At 42.8% G+C, this 19277-nt stretch overlaps 1 protein-coding gene across 2 annotated transcripts; it reads left to right on the forward strand.

Annotated features, from left to right (window-relative positions):
- The first annotated feature begins 4211 nt into the window (after window positions 1-4211).
- Window positions 4212-18872, forward strand: LOC139334306 (retinoic acid receptor beta-like). 2 transcript variants are annotated; one of them, XM_070967111.1, is made up of 8 exons: window positions 4212-4565; window positions 8610-8764; window positions 9776-9917; window positions 13548-13714; window positions 15082-15258; window positions 16263-16467; window positions 16577-16735; window positions 17407-18872. In XM_070967111.1, the coding sequence occupies exons 1-8, from the start codon at window positions 4403-4405 to the stop codon at window positions 17550-17552; spliced, it is 1314 nt and encodes a 437-aa protein (XP_070823212.1). In that variant the 5' UTR covers window positions 4212-4402; the 3' UTR covers window positions 17553-18872. The 2 variants fall into 2 exon arrangements, with proteins under 2 accessions (XP_070823212.1, XP_070823213.1); XM_070967112.1 differs by having other exon boundaries at window positions 8613-8764.
- Window positions 18873-19277: the final 405 nt, after the last annotated feature.

Consider the following 19277-nt stretch of genomic DNA (forward strand, 5'->3'; position numbering starts at 1 on the left):
TTAATAGTGTTTGTTTGTATTTTACGGAGGCCAAAAATGGCCATGTTTGCAATTTTTTTAATGCCATTATTTCAAGATAACAAAGCAAATTTTTTCATGATAGTCGATGCATATCCAGAGTAAAATAACTCCACAACTAGTGAAAGAAATGAAACGTGGTACAGGCATTCATGGCCCTTGCTGGATAAATCCTAGTGACTTTGCTGATCTTCTGACTGTCCATCTAACAGTCATCAATAGGTCAATATTTACATTTTGCACGACATGGCAGGTCTATCATAACAAAATAACTCAACTGTACTTAAAGGTTAACATCCATGCTGAAACATGCAAAACACACAAACATGTTAAAGGTTAGCATGTTACCATGTTGAACACGCTAATTTCCACTTCTAACATGCTTTGTATGTTAGTCTGCTCGCAGGGTAGTTCATAAATATAATATGTGATTGTCAGAACAACAACATCCAGTAGTTGTTTCACACATGCTAACTGTAATGCTAATATTTGTATTCAGATCAAAGCACAGCTAAGCCTATTTACAGCTGCGGATAATAAATGCTGGATTATCATCCAGTGGACGCGAGACAATTCCAGATGTTTCCCATAGAGAAGCTTCGGGAAGCAGCTGTGTGCTGCCCTGCTGGGGACAGTTATAGAGAAGAAAGTAAACCACTCACCAAACCAACCAGTAAGTCTTCATCTTTGAGGATCCAGAAATTTGTGACAGTACATTATTGTAACGACATTATCTTGTCATTTCATTTTGAGGACATTTCAAATAACTTTGCATCTAGTGCCTATAAGTGCAGCCTCACACACCATTTTCCCACCAAATTAGCTCTGGTTCTTGAACCAGTTCCATTCAGGACTCTTGGAACCTTTGTGCTATCTAACAACCTAGTATGTCTTTCCAGCAGTTTTAAGTGAAACTGTTGTTTTCAAGGATGCGTCATCAATGGGGGGTGTTGAAAAATGCACAACGGAATTCAACAGCAGTAGCAAGATGGCGGATCATACTAATTACCTGCAAGCTTTTGTTCTGTTATTACAGCCATTTGTTTTAATCCAAAAATGAAGCATGGATGAAATATTATGATAAGATGAATGACGTTCTCCATCCTTTCTTTCTAACCTGTACAATATGGCACACCCACTGATGTGATCAGGGTTCATACTTCAATAAAAGCCTGCGATTAATTGGTTTGGGTTACGAACCAGTTGATTTTTGGCCAAAATGCTCTGAACAGTTCAAAATTAGGTGCGCGAACCAGAACCCCTTCCATCTTGGTGGAAACAAGGTCTCAGAGCCGTTAGCAGGCTGCAGACTCTTAGTCCTGTTTAATCTGAGCAAGTCAGTATATCCCAACCCCCTGCCACAAAAAATTAGTGATGAGTGGCTGAATTCATGCACTCCTACCACAGAATGAAAACAAAAGACTGAATGAATATTGGAGCGAGCGATCAAGATGGAGAGCGAGAAAAAAATGTGAGTGATGCTAAATAGGACAGAGGAAGGAAGAAGATAAGGAGCAGGGGGAGGATGGATGGAGGAGGAGAAAGGAGGACAGGGGAAGACTGAGCTGGGAGGGAGGTCCATGAGCAGCAGGCTGCAGGAATGTTTCACATGCCTGTCCTCTGGATGACCTGGCCTCCCTGGAGTGGGAGATACTGGGAGTAATTAGCCTCCTTTAACATTGGATCTGTGCAGCCTCTACGCCTCAATGGGGTTAGCAGTGGCATTGAAGGAGATCAAGTGTATTTATATTTTCAAACAAAATAGCTTCAGCATTCTTCTTTGGCACCAGCCGCCTGTATCACTGCCTCTTTTTTAATTGATCATTTTGGCAACAAAATCCTTTTCTATATATTTCTTTTTTGTTTTAAGTTCTAGAAGTAAGGAAGTTGTTTTCAGTGATTTGCCGGTGATGAATGCTATAAATTAGGTCCATTATTTTGGAGTGGAACAGATTTCCTTCCCCCCACCCACCAACCCATCTTGTAGCTGACCTTCTTGACCTTCAGGTAGATTTAATTATGGATCCTCCTAACTGCAAATATTTCTCACTTAAAGTCAAGAATCAGGGATTGAAGTGGATGCGAATGAAGAGAAATAGTGTCTAAAAAGTATTGATTTCACAAAAGGCCACAAGGTTTCAATCATGAAATGCCAATACTGGAAGCTTGTCTTTGAATGCCCTGTGTATGTGTAAACAGACAAGTGTCCCCATATGGCAAACCATAAATCCACAACTAAGAACCTGAATGTCAAAAATAAAAATAATAAAATCCATTATCTCTTCGCTTAAAATAGAATTTAGAGTTTCACAAAATAAAATATTTTGGAGCTACATGTTGTATGTTAGTATCTGATGAGGTGAGAAGAGGCATTTTCAGGCCAAATTAAAGAACATCCATCCATTTTCTATACCGCCTATCTCTTTCAGGGTTGCAGGGGGGCTGGAGCCTATCCGAGCTTCGACGGGCGAGAGGTGGGGTACACCCTGAGCCGGTCGCCAGCCGATTGCAGGGCAACATGCAAAGACAGACAAACATTCATGCTCACACTCACACCTAGGGGCAATTTAGAGTCACCAATCAACCTAATGAGCATGTTTTTGGTCTGTTTTTGGTCTCTGAAGAACATGCAAACTTCACACAGAAGGGCCCCGCCCGGGGATCACACCAGCAACCTTCTTGCTGTGAGGCACGCGCACTACCTGCTTGCGCCACCGTGCCCAAAGAACAAACCATGTAAATGCAAAAATATGTAATTTAGAAGAATAGATGTGCTACATTCAAATAATGTTTCTGGGCATTAAATCCAACCAGCTTTAGCCTTTATCTTCAAACATACTTCATCAGAGTCAGGTGTGTTATTGACATTCAAAAACATGAAAGTGGACTTGTTTGTTTTAAATGGGGCTTTTAAGTTCTCCCACTCTACTTATATAATGCGTTAAACGCTTATGACTTTACATTAAACAGCTCATAAACAATGTAGCTTGACACAAATCACGTAATCTGTTAAATGGACGGAGCCAGGCTAGTTGTTTCATCCTGCTTTTGATCTTTATGTAAAGCTAAGCTAATGGCCTCCTGCCTGTACAGTACACCTCCAAACCTACACCTAAAAAGTTGCCTAAAGCTTCCCAGAAATTGCTTAAAGTGACATAATTTCATTGAAGACTCTGAGTATGAAAATGAGACAATTCTAGGGGTGTAAAAAAAAATGATCTTACCAGACATCTGTAGCCTGCTCCTAATCTCTGTTGAAGGCTAGCAGCTGGGGCCACATTAGCCGCTACTAGCATAGCACACCGAGACTCCAACTGGCGACAGTTGGGCATTTTTATATGGGGGTCTATGGGGATTGACTCGCTCTTGGAGCCAGCTTCAAGTGGCCATTCGTGGAACTGCACTGTTTTTGGGCACTTCTGCGTTGGCTTCGTATGTCAGCCCCCAAACTTGCCGCTTGAAAAATTAGCATTTTCTTTTTTTATATAGATTTTCTGGTTACACTGAGTGAAACCTGGGTAGTGTCTGTTTGCGAGTCTTTGGGAGGACTACTACATGTTTAAAAAGTGGCGTAAAGCTTCCCAGAAAGTCTGATAAATTGCTTCAAAAGCGACAGAATTTCACTGAAGACGACGGAAAATCTAGGGATGTAAAAAAAGTGATCTTACCAGACATCTGTAACCTGCTCCGAATCTCTGTTGCAGGCTAGCAGCTAGTGGCTACATTAGCCGCTACTACGCCGAACTCCAGCCGTCGACAGTTGGGTCAGTTGCATTATGGGTAATGTAGGCACCATGTTTGACAAGGAAGAAAAATATATGGAATAAAGATATATCTCTCGCCATTCTGAGTCTTTTTTTTTTTTTTTTTTTTTTTAATTTTTTAAGTTACACTTTGATTGAGTTGGACTACAGTGGAATTACCACAGTACCGATACTTTGACCGGAGTGCGGGGCTTCAGTGCCAGTTTCCACCGCTGCCGGTGATGTCAGACGGCGGCTGGTTCATGTGAAGGTCAGCAGCGGAGGAGGTTCACGGAAAGTTCACTCGCATACATTAGGTAACACCATCGGTCGCTCTGACATAACTAGTATGAAGCAGGTTGAGCTGAGACATTCGTCAATAAAGAAGAGATAAGAAGAAGTAGTCCCGGGACAAACTTTGTTATGCAAAACAGATGTGGATGCGTTTAGCCGCTGTCTCTGCTGGAGGAACAGTCCGCTGACAGCATGCAAACAGTTTCTAACTGTCTGTGGGAAGTGAAGGTCTGTTCCTGAACGCACCACAGTCATGTTTTCCTGTTAAATCGCCGTTTGCCTCAGGTAGAAGCTGCAGAGACACGTCGTCCTGCTGTGACGGACTACGCAGGGACTGGACCGAGATCATGTTCGACTACCTGGAATTTCAGGCTTTCGGTCCCGGAGAAATCATGGACTTGTACACCACATCCAGCCCTGCGTGCATGCCGCAGGAGCAGGACCAGGATTTGTCAGCCTTCTTCCCCGAGCTGATGGAGGCGGACTGGCAGCAGGAGCGATGCTCGCAGTGTAGGTGGAAACTGGTGTTCAGGCTAAACTTTGAATCAGTGATGAATCTGTGGCCTCATGTCTGTGAAACCCCATAAGGAAAATATCAGCTTATTATCAACATCGAAATAACTTATGTTAAATGCATTATGTTATTATGGCCCAAAATCTGAAACCACAAATTTGTCTTTGCAGTCTGTGCAGGACACCCTCCATCCTTAGACCCTCAGAACAAAGTTATATGAGGTAGTTTTAATTTCTTTCAATTTAACTAGTTTTCAAATGCATTTTCAATTCATGTATCTCACTGCAGGTATTTACATTAGAGGATAAGAATAATCCCACATTTGGAATAACATTTCAGAACATTAGAATACACAGGTAGGGAGATGGATATTGAGAATATCTATATATTGTTGGAAATATGGGATAAATCCACCGCCTTGTTCTTGTCTTCCCTGAATCAATCAATCCACCAGATTCCAGCTTTCATACAGTTTACAGAAATTCAAAACCCCTTAAAGATGAGCGACATGCTGATAATAAGAAAAATGTGCAAATGTAAACAGTAAAACAATTTGTCAGTAATGCTCATGAGAAATTATAATATATTGAATTAATTAAACTAATACAATAGATGAAAAAAAAACAGTAAAATAGCTAATAAACAACATCAAATGAATAAGAGATTAAAGAACATTTTAGAGTTTAAAACAATAAGGATAATAGTTTAATCAGATACGTAATGCCTGCAAAGCAGTGTAAACAAAGTCCAGGCCGAGGATGGTGGTATTCAGTTTATGTTTTAAAGATTTTTTAACTTTCAGCTCACAAGGAGACCATGAAGTGCTCCGAAAATGAGGAAAAGAGTATTACAAACCAATACGAGAAAACAGACAGGAAGCATGAAAGCATAAGTCTAAATGTTCAGCAGTTGGTATTCATATGGACGAAGGCGGTTTCGAGTTTTCCTCTGATGGCGACAGGAGGACTTTACTTTCCAGTCACATTTATAAGCAGCAGATATGTGGACACCCATAATGGAGGCTGATGTATAAACACACGATGAATGACGATCTGATAAAAAGACAGTCGTAATAATAAAAAATAAAATACTACATTAATAAACACAAATGTCCTCATAGCAGCTACAGCTACATTATAATGTGCTATTCATTGTTTTATAAACTGCTCAAGAGAAGCCAAACAGGGCCCTAAAGTAAAGTGCTCCTTGTTCTACTTCAATGCACTCTTGATCTTGATCCTGTGAGTTTTTTCATGATGAGTTTCCTCTTGCAGCTTTTTTTTTTAACAGAAATGAGACACGCAGAGCAGCAGAAAGCAGGGTACTGTATGTGAGCGCAGTTCTTGATGGTGTGGTGGTCTGTGTTTGGGACGGGGCGGGAAGGGCCGGTCAGTTTGGGGTCACCGTGGGTTCACCGGACGGTCACCAGCTCAGGAGGTCACTGGAGAGCCAGGCTGGTGCTGCTCGGATCCTGTACTTCAGTAAAAGTATCAGGACAGCACATGCAGAAATACCCCATTATTAGTAAATGTCTGGCATTAAAAATCCCAAATTCACACTTTAAAGGTCAGAAGTATTATTTTATTATCTATGACAATATTAGATTGTTTGATGTTTTGGTCAAAAACCCAAAAGAAGTACAATATTTCCATATAGCATAGTAAAAGTATAAAGTAGCAGAAAATATGAATACTCAAGTACCTCAAAATAATGCAGTACTTGGGGAAATGTACTTTGTCACATTCCACCGCAGACTGCTGCTGCTTTCACATCTCAGACTCCAAAACACAGAAAAAGTTTCAGGGAAGAAATGAAAAATAAACCAAATCTTCTGTGCAATTTTTGGATTTACTGTGAACAAACGTTAAACCAGGAAGAGATAAAAGCAAGTTTTTTTTTCTTCAACTTTATTTATACCTTCAAAAGTTTCAACAGCGGCATCGGGGAGACAATAGTTCATATATGCATAACGAATGACATAAATACATAAATAACTTGCACTCATCGTTTATCGGCTGAAAGAAAATGAATCTGCAACTATTCTGATAATTGATTAATTGCTTTTTTTTTAAACACAAATGCAAAAAATGTCCAGCTTCTCAAAGGTGAGGGTTCGACTTTCCTTTGCCATAAATGACGGTAAATGAATTCAAAGACATCACGTTGGAAATTGTGATGCATGTTTCACCATTTTGTGACATTTTACAGAATGAATAAATAATAAGAAGAAAATAATCAACAGATTAATCTTGACTGAAAACAGTCGTTAGCTGCGACGGAAAATGCTTCTGTTGCATTTTGATCTGGGGATGCTGTTTTAAACTAGGTCAGAAAACATCTTTCTTAACATTTAGCAGCGTTTAGCTCTGAATAAGCTTATTACACAGAACTTCTCTCACTAGTTTCCTTTTTTAATTGTTTCAGGATATTTAATAGCTTCTGTTGATTTAAACACAAACACAATGCATTGTTGCATATGTGAAACAGCACCACCTAAATTGGGATGGGGGCAGCCTCTTTCCCCTTCCCCCGCCCGAGTCGCTCGAACAGCCCCGCCACACTCACTTTCTGTGTCCTCTCCCTCCCGCTCTGCCTCTCATCAGTCAGCTGGGCTTGTGGCATGCTCCTGCATTGTTTCGTGTTGGGGGAGCACTCGGGCTGACGGGGGTGTCCTCGTTTGACCCGCTGATTCCAGGTTCACCCAGAGGCCACGGGTTCAAGGGGATGTAGATGAGCAATTTTTCTCGTTTTGTCCCCTTTTCAAAACGTCTTTCTTCGTTTTCTGTCAGCGTCGGAGCGGTGGAGGTGATCAGAGAGCCGACGGGGAGGCCGACCGGAGCGATTCGGCTCTCTTTAAAGTGGGAGGGCCGACTGTTGTGATTGATGCAGTGAAATGACACATTCAGCCGGAAAAATGGAGGTTAAAGCTGTGCTAATAGGTGCAGCTGTGTACATCTGCTTTGATAACAGCTCTGCCAGCCTGTGGTGGTTGAAGGAAATCAAAGTGCAGGTTTCTCAGGGCAGAGCGTCCTCTGTCCTGTTCATGAGACAGTTCAGATTTCACTCTACAGTTTTGGTTTCTTCGCTCCTGAAGGTCACGTGCACGTATATAACTCCACATTTAGCAAAGCTGAGCCATATTGAGGAATTATTGTGGGATGGGATGTTCTGCTCTGTTGCAGCCTCAGTCTGATAAAGGCTCATAAGATCAGTGTAGAGTTACATGAATGTCCTGCACAGCGAGCAGTGAAGTCATGCTCTTATTCTGAAATCTCACAGCAGCATCATGGAATTGAGTGTTTAGCAGAGTCTCTGCCTCTGTGAGGAGGAACCATTTTCCCATTTCTTCATGTCCTCATGTCTTTCTATAGATAAATGATTTATAGAGGCTACATCTACATGTGTAATCTCTTCAGGAGGAGGACCGAGAGTCTACATCCAGCTGCTAATGGCTGTACTCCACGGTGTGATCGCTGACCACTTTGACCTTCCATGTTGTGGTTTAACACCTGTTCAGCTCATAAATTTATTCTAATTATGATCAGTGATTTATGATTAGTTAGAATCTATTTTTGCTATTATTGGTTTGATATGTTATTTTTATGATGGACACTTGAAGGACAGGCCTCGTGTTTCCCAATCTGTTCTGTCTGAGTTGAATGGAATGAAGCTATTCGTGAACCATGTCTATTGTTAGGCAGTGCTAATCATGCAGCTAATCGTCATGTGTCAAGCAAAACAGATCAAGTGTCCATCCTTTGGGACCATGATTGTCCTCAGTGCAATCTGCCTTTTAGATTATGAGATATCTTGTGTTTAAGTTGACATTTAGTGTCCAGAATGTGAATATTCATCACACATGTGGTCATATTTCTTCTGTACAAGCATTGAACCAACAGGATAAAAACCAAAGATATTCTGTCATGACATCATGTAGTCAGTAAAACCCAGAGCGTTCAGACGTATCAGTGACGCCGTGCTTCATCCTCCCCGCCGTGCTGCTTCCTCTGTTGATTGATTGTGTTTTTGTGTGATTGCAGCAGTTGGAAGCCAGAGCTCCAGCTCCGGCTCAGATGACCTGTTCGCCAGCCCCCCCTCCCCGCCGCCCCCTCCTCGCACTTACAAGCCCTGTTTTGTGTGTCAAGACAAATCCTCAGGCTACCACTACGGGGTCAGCGCCTGCGAGGGCTGCAAGGTAACACGTTAGCATGCTCGTCACGCTCTAAAAGAGGAAGATGACTCATTTGGGCTGAAACCTTTAATTGACTCCAAAGCTCAAAATAAAAGAATGAAGCATGGAAATATGTTGATTATGTCTGATACATGATGAGAGGATGTTTAGTTATCTTCTCTCACAGTAGTCATCAGTAGTGTGTGAAACCGCATGGCGTTCAGTCATTATTACAGCTGCGGTGACGTCCTCCTGGACAACATCAACACGTTCACTCTCCTCCTGGAAATAGACTGATTTGTATAATTCCACTGAAATTTGTGTCTTTGTTGTTTGTCGATGTTTATGCTAATTTAATTCAAGTTTCTGCTGACAAACAAGGTATTTAAAGGCAAAAGGCCTGATCCAAAATCATAGCACACACAGCCGTAGTTTCATTTTAAAACACATTATCAGAATTTGCTCTTATTCCTAATTTGATTGACAGATTTTTTAACACACAGACTCACAAGAAGAGATGACAAGTCGGACGTCTCTGTTTTTTCTGGCGCTGTTAAAAGTTCTTTTGCATCACTCATTTTTATGTTAATTGAAATAATGGTGTTTCAGCAGCAGTATATGCCAGTATCTTAACATCGACTTGATGGACTGATACAAAATGCTGTGCGTGATGCATCTTAATCACTTTGGTGATCTCTCCTCTAGCGCCACCAGAAGGTCAAATCTTTCACTTTAATCAGTGAAATATACTTTGAGTGGATTTATTGATTTTGTTTTAATGACTAAAGTAAATATCTTTAGGCATAATAAGTTTATACTTAATGTTTTCTTCTGTTCTTTCTCATTAAACAAGTATTGATTGTTGTTTTGGACAGACAAAACCTGCCATGAACCATTAAGTAAATGGGTAAATAAACCTGTTAACATTGTCAGAATGATTCCAGGTTGGCTCTTGAAGTCTAGGCGGGATTATTTTCGTACTCTGGTAACATAAATCATTAATATTGTCTCTTCACTCTCTGGTTGCCTTTGCAGGGCTTCTTTCGCCGCAGCGTGCAGAAAAACATGGTGTACACCTGCCACAGAGACAGAAACTGCATCATCAACAAGATCACCAGGAACCGCTGCCAGTACTGCCGGCTGCAGAGGTGCTTCGCCGTGGGAATGTCCAAGGAGTGTAAGTGTCTCATGCGACTCACTGCCTGAAACCTTCTCCCTGACGTCCTCTCATGCTGCTAATACGTGCGATCTGTCCAAAATTAGACATTTACGATCCATGACGGGGTTTATCTTCTCTTATCAAATGTGATTAATTTAGAGGAAATGATGACACCTTCAAGGACAGGGCAGATAGTAGGTCACAGATGTCACTGATCAGAGAGAGGAAGACGTCAGAGGTCGTAAATGTGAATTATCAACTAGGTTTATGTTTTGTGTTTTTCCAAAACATTTACATGTTACAGAAGTCAAACATAAAAAGCGAGAAGAAAGCTTTTGACTGTAGAAACCAGTGTAGTGATGGTCTGAATACACAGACTGACTGCGTCCTGCTGGTGGAGGCAATTTAACAACTGATGCGCTCCCGTTTTTATCAGTCCAGCTGTCTACACAGGCCACGTAACAGCTCGTGCTTTGTGTGTTTTTACGCTCCAAGTCACTTTTATTTACATGCTTGACTGCAGTGATTGTATGTTGGGCTTTGTGGGTGACCTACACTCAGTGCTGTGCCTGAACACATCCTGTGTAGACGCAGCCAGACGACTGCTGCTGCTCCGCTGACGTGCTGCTTTCACTCCACGGGCTGTGTAGACACAGTGCTCTCAAGAGGGAGAATTTTCCTTTCAATCCTTCAGTTTTAGGGAGTAATTCAACACTCCCCTTTAGGTGATACATGGTTTTCTCTGGGCAGCGAATGACATCCATCTCTGAGGATGTGTGTTGTTTTTACTAACTTCCTTTAACTTTGTAAAAACACATTTTTTACAGCCTTAAGAGCTCAGTTCACCTAAAGATCCACTCACGAGTGTAACCCCCCCACCAAGCCCTCGCCTCCCCCGTTTACAGTTTCAGTTTGATTTACTCACTAAAATCTCTCCGAACGTGTCCTCTGACTGTTCCACTGCCAGAATCCAGATGAGAGAAGCTGGGGTTGTTGAAACATTCATCAGTCACCTTCAATTATGACCATGTGCACTCACGGAAATAAGCTTAACGAGCTGCAGTGAGCGCTTGTGATTATCAATCAAATTAAGGCTGCGAGGAACGGCGTTCTTCTTAATGCATTTGGAAATGAATCTAACTAAATGTGCTTTTTAGTAGAAAGTGCATTAAAAATACAGCCATTATCAAAGATTTTTCATCATTGTGTCCCCCTCCACATCCTGTCACCACGTTTAGTGGGAATCAGTGCTAATGTTAGCAAGCTAGGCTAACTAGCAGCACAATGGGTGCTCCCAAATTAAATTTCATGACAGGACAGGACAGAGAGCTTAAGTCACTAAAGTTACATCAACAACACTGTTTTTACTTAAAGAAAAAGTAGTGCATCATGGGAAATGACAGCAAGCATTCTAGCAACGCCCTCTCTCAGATGTCGGTCAAAGGTTGCCGTGACGAAATGTCCACTGAGAAGACCTCCATGCTCCCAAAACGTCCTGCTTACTCGACATATTCCACAGGTCATACTGCGGGTTGGGCTGTGGGGTCTGCTTGCCACTAACCCTGAGTCATAAAATCATAAAATTTGACAAATGACCTACACGTGCCTGTCAAGATAGCATGACTGAACTCCGTCATCAGTGAATGATATCCATGAGCCACCCACACCACCCACACATATAGAAAACAGACAACACGATAAGCATCACCCACCAATCACAGAGCCTATACTCACAGAATATAGGATTATGATATGTAACCAACGTTCGCTGGTTTTAACAATTATGCCAGAAAGACTTGGACCATGATTCGATTTGTGTTGCTGTGGCAGTGTTTTGGTGTGAGGTTGTTTGGGCAGCGTGACAGCGATGCTGAAAGCGAAAGCATGCGGCTCAGTATTTCATCTCTTCTGTTTAGTGAGGTGTCTGCAGAACTCTTACAGCCTCATAAAGTCAAATCAAACAATCTGCATGTACCCACAAAACTAGTGATAAGAGCGAGAATGTTCCTTTTAAGAGCTGAGTGAAATGACCCTTTAAGATACCGATTTTCCAGTGAGTCATGGAGAATTCCTCAGTGAACTCCAGCAGCATCGTAGCGCCTCGACTGTACGGCAGAAACAAAGTCAAACTGTGTGTGTTGCCCTCAAGTGCAGTGACCCAGATACCAGAATGTGTCATGTGGGAGAGCCGAGGGCAGCGATAGGGCAGCGGTGAAGGATCCACCCCTCCACATGTTCTCATCGCTCCTCCACACTCAGACACACACATTACATAAATACATCACATGTAGCAGACAGATGGATGCTATGTAACTGCTCGCTGGCCGCTTCAGCTGGTGGGTAACATGATCTCGCTTGTAGTGTTTACACAATGACGACTGGATGTAGGGCATCCAGAGAGAGGCGGAGGGGGGTGGGGGTTGGGAAGGCCGAGACGGAGGTGTTGCATAATCCTGAGCTCCTCTGACATGTGAGTAGCTGCTTGAACCAAGTCAGTGGGACGCCGTGAAGCATGTTGACACCGTTACCAAAGTGATTATGAAAGGCTAACCTGGTTAGCCTGCGTTAGCCAACCTTGAGTAACAGGTAATCCACACAGCTCACTGCCAGCTGTCTTCAAAGAAGTTCAGAAGTCATTTTTTAGATGCTTTAAGAAACATTTTTGAAATTCCATTCACCTTTATTGAATGAATGGCTGCTCTTTAAACCCTCAGTAATCCAACCAAAACTGCACGACAACCAGATATATGTGGAAAACTACTGTTCACATACTGTCCACATACTTTTGGCTTTTTCGGGTTTGTGGATTAAAATCTGAAAAGAAGGTGGACTCACACATCAGGACCCATAATACTGTTAGGTTTGCTTTCCACAGTTAGCCTATCTTGCTAACGTTAGCACTGATTCTTTTAGGAAGAAGACATACTTTATTGATCACAACACACAACATGCACATGCCATGCTTCGGTGAACACAACAACAACAACACACACTTCAGTGAAATTGTTCCTCCGCATTTGACCCATCCTGGTCGTCCTTCCTCCGCGGCAGACCAGGAGCGGTGGGCTGCCAGCCGACAGCGACGCCCGAGGACCCAGTTCCTGTTTTTGTCACCATTCGGTCACCAGGTGGTGATCTTCTTGCATGTTTTTAGTGGGGGTATATTTTATGGAGGATACTCCAGGTGAACACGGGGAGAACATGCAAACTCCACACAGTAAGGCCCCTTTCCTCGAGCAGCAGGCACCAAAGAGACTTGCCTACAGCACCCCAGACGGGAATCGAACCCTGGCCTTTCTAGCTGTGAGGCGACAGTGTTACCACTGGCCCCACCGTGCCACCTGTTGACGATGCTCAAATCACATCAGAGACATCCACCTCCAGCCAGTGGGCTGTCTGTGTGGCACGAGTCATGACAAATAAAGCGAGAGAGATACACCAAGGATATACGTATATGTATGTATTTCTTAGAAAAAAGTATTGCGTTTTTTCAAAATCAAGTTCTGAGTGATTGAGCCCGCTCATAATGTTAATGCCCATATACAGCTTAAACTCAAGTAAGAATAACAGAATAACAGCAAACATTTGAACAGTTTGACTCTCTTTTAGTTATTCTCCAAAAATCAGCTGCGTCCTTCTTTCCCTCAGCAGTGAGAAACGACAGGAACCAGAGGAAGGGGAAGAAGGAAGCGGTGAAGATGACCATCATGGAGACGTACGAGCTGACGGCCGAGCTCGGCTTGATAGTGGAGAAGATCTGCAGAGCTCACAGGGAGACCTTCCCCTCTCTTTGCCAGCTGGGAAAATACACCACAGTGAGTCACGACATGAGACCTGAATAATATTCAGAGAGAAAATATTCTGCAGAGAGGAGATCAAAGCTGCCCTCTCAGCGGTTCAGTTCATTTAGAAATGCATTTCGTGAATAATAGCTGACAGACAGCATGAACTCTGCTGATATTTCCATTGTGGCTGCCAAAGAAGGTAAAGACAACAAGAAATGCACATGTAAGTCCCTTATTAGTATTTATGAAGTGATTCATGTACAAAGGAGGACTTTTCCATAAAGTGGCACCGAGGAAGCAAAACAAGCAGTGAGGCGCAGAGACGTTCAGCATGAAGTTTAAAGCCTGGAACAACGTTAGCATTTAATATTGGGATAATGGTTGTTATTCAGATTGGAAACAGCGTATGTTCACATCCTGTTGGAAGAAATCAACATAGAACTAGTCTAAACACGAGCAAATTCAAGAAATCTTCACAGCAGGATTCATGAAGGCTTCATTCTGTGGGTCTGTGATCATTTGTCAGGAGGTTTCCTGAAAAGAACATAAGTGGTGCTAACTGTTGAGAAGATAAAAGACAAGGGGCAGATTTTAGTTCAGGATTTAGTTGAGATAATATGCAGTTGAGGAATTTCCATGAAAGAGCTGCTCCATTAAACTTTTTAAAGGACATGTTTGGTCTTGTGCAATATGTATTTTAAAGCATTCCTGTTTTGAGGTAAAGAAATATGTGAGGGGGGGTGGAAATCTGCAGAAACAGCTGATGCACCTGATTTATCAGTCTGAACCAAGATGTTGGATGACCAGCAGACAGACGGGCGACAGACGTCCTGACAGCCAGGCCGCTAGCATGGCTAAAACCTGCTTATCAGCAGAAAGTCAGGAAACAAAAAGCACACGGAGTTCCTCTGTGAGACACGTGCATCGCAAACAGGAATGACTGCTGTACTGGTGTACAGTGTCAGGGTGTGCCCGTTTCCAAAATACATCAACAGTCTTCACATCATGTTCTCTGCTCATAAGTCAGCAGAGGTGAGCGATGCTCTCTGGGGTATATAAAATCAAGAAGTACAGAGCGAATAACAAACTGACTCATGTTCCATTTAGGAAAAGAACAACCTGGTTTGAGATTAATGATTGAATCACTTGACTGTGAACAACTGAACGTGACTACATTAAATCAAAGATTTTCTTAAATACTTTGTGCAGAGATCATATTTTTTTTGTCTATTGGTGCTAATTTGTTCATTTTTAGGGTTAAAAATCCTCGTTGTAGAAACATTCATGCATTTTGATCCACTGTGCTTAAAACTCAGCTTGAAAAAACCCTCCCGATCAATTTTGGGACTTTTTCTGTGTGTGATTTCTTTATGTTTCCTCTTTTCTCCTCCGTCCAGAACTCCAGCTCAGACCACAGGATCCAGCTGGATCTCGGGCTGTGGGACAAGTTCAGTGAGCTCGCCACCAAGTGCATCATCAAGGTGGTGGAGTTCGCCAAGCGGGTGCCTGGTTTCACCGGCCTGACCATCGCTGACCAGATAACCCTGCTGAAAACTGCCTGCCTGGACATCCTGGTACGTCTGCGTGTTCCCTGAAATAACTTCCTACTGGAAACAGAATGTACTACAAACTTATGAAAGAGTTTTATTTTACACACACCCATCAAAGAGTTTTTCAACCTGAATGACCTGAATCTCACACACACACACACACACACACACACACACACACACACACACACACACACACACACACACACACACACACACACAGAGCTCCTGCTGCGATTCACAGCTTCGGTGGATCTCGACTCGCGCTGTCAGCCGGCGCTCATGCTGAAGATGAACTGACAGGCGGGCTGGCAGGCAGACAGCAGCCCTCCGGCAGAGTGTGTCGCATGTTTTATTCTCCTTCATCCTCCCTCCGTCTCCTCTGTCATTCACTGCCAGACCTGCCTGTCATCATCGCCATCGTGGCCTGATCATTGACGCTCTCTGATAGCACCAGAGAAGTGCCATGTACAATCAAAAGCTCGGCGATTTTTTCATGACGAGGCATTCGGGGATTTTTGTTTGCCAAGTTCTCCTCATTTGGTTCATGTTTGTCACTCTGGCGCCATGCACCGCTGTCTTAACGTTACACAGCAGGGACAGTGCACAGTAATCAACACTAACTGAAGTGCAAATGAGCCAGAGTAAAGACTGATAAAAAGAAGGGCTGAAATATGAAAAGTCCCAAATGTGATTTTTACAATACAGGGTTTACTGTGCGTACCACCTTACTTCAGGGTCAAACACTAACCAAAAATGAAGCCAACACGGAAGTGCCAAAAGCTGCAGTTCCTCAAATGGCCACTTGAGGCTGGTCCCAAAAGCAAGTCAACCCCCATAGACCCCCATATTAACATGCCCAACTTTACAGCAGAAATAAACATGTTCACAGCCTGGTAGAAAATCAGTAGCTAATTCCATTGTTCATGACAACAGCACAGGGGTGAATTTTTCTTATATTTTTTCATGTATTTAAATCTGTCTCTCCTCTGTCCTCCGCTTCCTCACTCTGTTCTTCTTCCACCCAGATCCTGAGGATTTGCACCCGTTACACTCCAGACCAGGACACCATGACCTTCTCTGACGGGTTGACCCTGACCCGCACTCAGATCCACAACGCCGGATTTGGACCGCTGACAGATCAGGTTTTCACCTTTGCCGGCCAGCTGCTGCCACTGCAGATGGACGACACAGAGAGTGGCCTCCTCAGCGCCATCTGTCTCGTCTCTGGAGGTACTGAAACTCAGGAAAAAATTACTTTTTAATAATTCCTTTAACATGCAAAAGATTCACGTCTAAAATGTCCCAATTACATGTTTGTCTTTTCTGTCTGTCTGAACAGACCGTCAGGACCTGGAGGAGCCGTCCAAGGTGGAGGTGCTGCAGGAGCCCCTGCTGGAGGCGCTGAAGATTTACTCCCGCAAACGGCGGCCCAGCATGCCTCTCATGTTCCCCAAGGCCCTCATGAAGATCACTGACTTGCGAAGCATCAGCGCCAAAGGTCAGAAAACACTCCAAACACCTTACTGGAGTGAAGTCAGTGATCTGCTGCATCTCAGCTGCTAATAAACTCTTTAGGAACGTTGCAGAGGCCGACACCTAGCACGATGAAAGGCCAACAGATGCAAACGTGAATCCTGTGAGAGCAGTCCATTAATCAGTTTGCAGCAGGATTCCTGTAGAATTTGCAAATAATGAGAGCAGCATCAGCGAAACAGCAGCAGAGTGGGCAGACAGAGTGGGCGGCTTCATCACAAAGGATCCGTTGGATATTTCAGCGAGTAGAGATCAAATGTGAGGTGTTTGCCTGAACTAGCTTGCAGGTTTCAAAGCACAACTATCTCTCCGTCAGTTACCATCAAGATAGAGAGATGCTTTGATTAGTCATGCTCTTCTTATCAGATTACAGTTTGTTACAAAACCTGCTAACTTCACCGCTGCATTTCATGAGTTAGTCACATTCAAAAACCTGCTTTCTGATCACGACGTTAACACTGTTTGTAGTTTGTGTGAGCTCGGTCTGAGTCTAGCTGGGTTTAATTCGGGTCATTAACTGTCAAACCTGGACGTATTTGGAGCCATCTTCACTTAAATATCTGTGATAGCAGATTATGTAGTCATGTGGGAACTGGCGGTAATGTTTCCTTCGTGAAAACATGTCCGTTTGCACAGGAGCTGAGAGGGTGGTGACACTGAAGATGGAGATCCCGGGCTCCATGCCCCCTCTGATCGAGGAGATGCTGGAGGATCTGCAGAACCTGGAGAAACATCAGAACAAACACTCGGAGGGGAGCAGAGAGGAGCAAAACACCAGCTAGCACACACACACACACACACACACACACACACACACACACACACACACACACACACACACCGTGTCCTCACAGCACATGAACTCCTCTGACTTCGTACCCTGGAGCCCATCAAACGGCATTCCCTCCCAGAGAAAACACTGACAGAAGAAGCTACAGATGCAGTCCAGAGGGTTTCCAGTGTCTTACCTCAGTTTGTGGTTGGAGGGCCGTCAGTGCGCTGTGTTCAAAGACGACTTCGCCGATCAAAGAAGAGCTCACTTCTGAGTTCACTGCTTCAAACGGAAAACGATGCAGTAATGTTTTAATCTATCACATTTCCATTTTTTTACGACTGGAAATCACTTTTCTGTCAGGTTTCTTCTGTATTTGTATTTGCATGAGATATCGCATGGATTCATTTTACCTCATTTAATAACAGCTCCTTTAGTGTAGCAAAGTTTGCAAACATACGAACTTCATTTTTTATTGCTTTTTACATACAATGAATTTTTTCACTTCTCCAAGTCGACTGTTTTATTGATTTCCACATGTGTAAAAAGAAAGCTCTGGATGTCTGAGCACGGTTGGAGAAAAAAGCAGATTTTACATATCTGTACAAAAGGGAAATGTAAATGCAGAAACTTGTTTTAACTTTCATTAACAAAGTACACAAATGTATTTGCAGTAGCTGAGTTCGTAAAGGAAAGTGGGAACGCAACTACGGAAAGCAGAAATAAGAACATACATGTTTTATGTACTTATTTGTCATATTGTTTTATATATACTGACGCAGTTTAAAGCAATAGTTTGACATTTTAGGAACCATTTAATGGTTAATATGAAGCTGGAGCCAGCAGCAGATTAGCTTAGCTTAGCAGAAAGACGACAGTTTGCCCGTTCACTCATCCCTGTGAAACAAATACTATGTTTTACGTGTATGTGTTTTACGTTCCAGTCAGTTGGAAATCTAGATTTTGGACTATGAATCATTGTCATTTTGCATCACTGACTGGTGTTTGGAGCTGCTCAGCTCACCTGTGGATCTATGATACCGACTCTTTAAACTGAGCCGACTGCACTGAATCACCACTGACACTGAATCAGTCGCAGTACAAAGAGCATGTCGACTCAGTGTGATTCTCATTAAAAGCCTTTTAAGAGACAGGAAAAGCCTCCAGAAGTGACCGCAATGTCATCACTCAGCAGATAAGTGGCTGCTGAGCTGTGCTGTTTGACTGCTAATCTTTGGAGGAAACTGAACACACAACAGTCATTTCCTGCTAAATGTGGCACGCAGCATCGTGGCATTATTACCAGAAAATAGTGTTCATGCCTTCTTTCATTTTTCACAGTGACTCCAGGAAGTCACTGCGCCCAGTGAAGAAAATCCCAGATTACATGGATTTAGGGTAGAACCATGCTAGCTAGCTGTAGCCAGTGTTCGTGCTAAGCTAAGCTAACTGGCTGCCGGGTCCAGCTTTATATTGAACAGGCAGACGTGTGAGTGGTATCGATCCACTGAGATTGTTGTTCAGTATCAGATATAAGATATAATATAAGATATAGAGTTTGTACACTCTAAAGCTAATACACAATTTTACTCTTTTTATAGTAAACGTTGTACTCACAGACGACATATGTGCAGTTATTGGTCGGCCTGGATACGGTTTAAAATGCAGGACTGATACTGAAGGATTTTTTTTTACCTTACTCTGATGAGTTCTGTATAAACATGTTTTCTACAAA

This window comes from Chaetodon trifascialis, chromosome 7, assembly GCF_039877785.1.
Source record: "Chaetodon trifascialis isolate fChaTrf1 chromosome 7, fChaTrf1.hap1, whole genome shotgun sequence".
In the NCBI taxonomy this organism is placed as follows: Eukaryota; Metazoa; Chordata; class Actinopteri; order Chaetodontiformes; family Chaetodontidae; genus Chaetodon; species Chaetodon trifascialis.

Excerpts from the sequence above, each read along its gene's own strand:
- LOC139334306 (XM_070967111.1), top strand. The coding sequence starts at position 4,403 with ATGTTCGACTACCTGGAATTTCAGGCTTTCGGTCCCGGAGAAATCATG. Across the intron at positions 13,715-15,081 it reads AGCTGGGAAAATACACCACA|AACTCCAGCTCAGACCACAG; the intron begins GTGAGTCACGAC and ends TCCTCCGTCCAG. Across the intron at positions 16,736-17,406 it reads GCGAAGCATCAGCGCCAAAG|GAGCTGAGAGGGTGGTGACA; the intron begins GTCAGAAAACAC and ends CCGTTTGCACAG.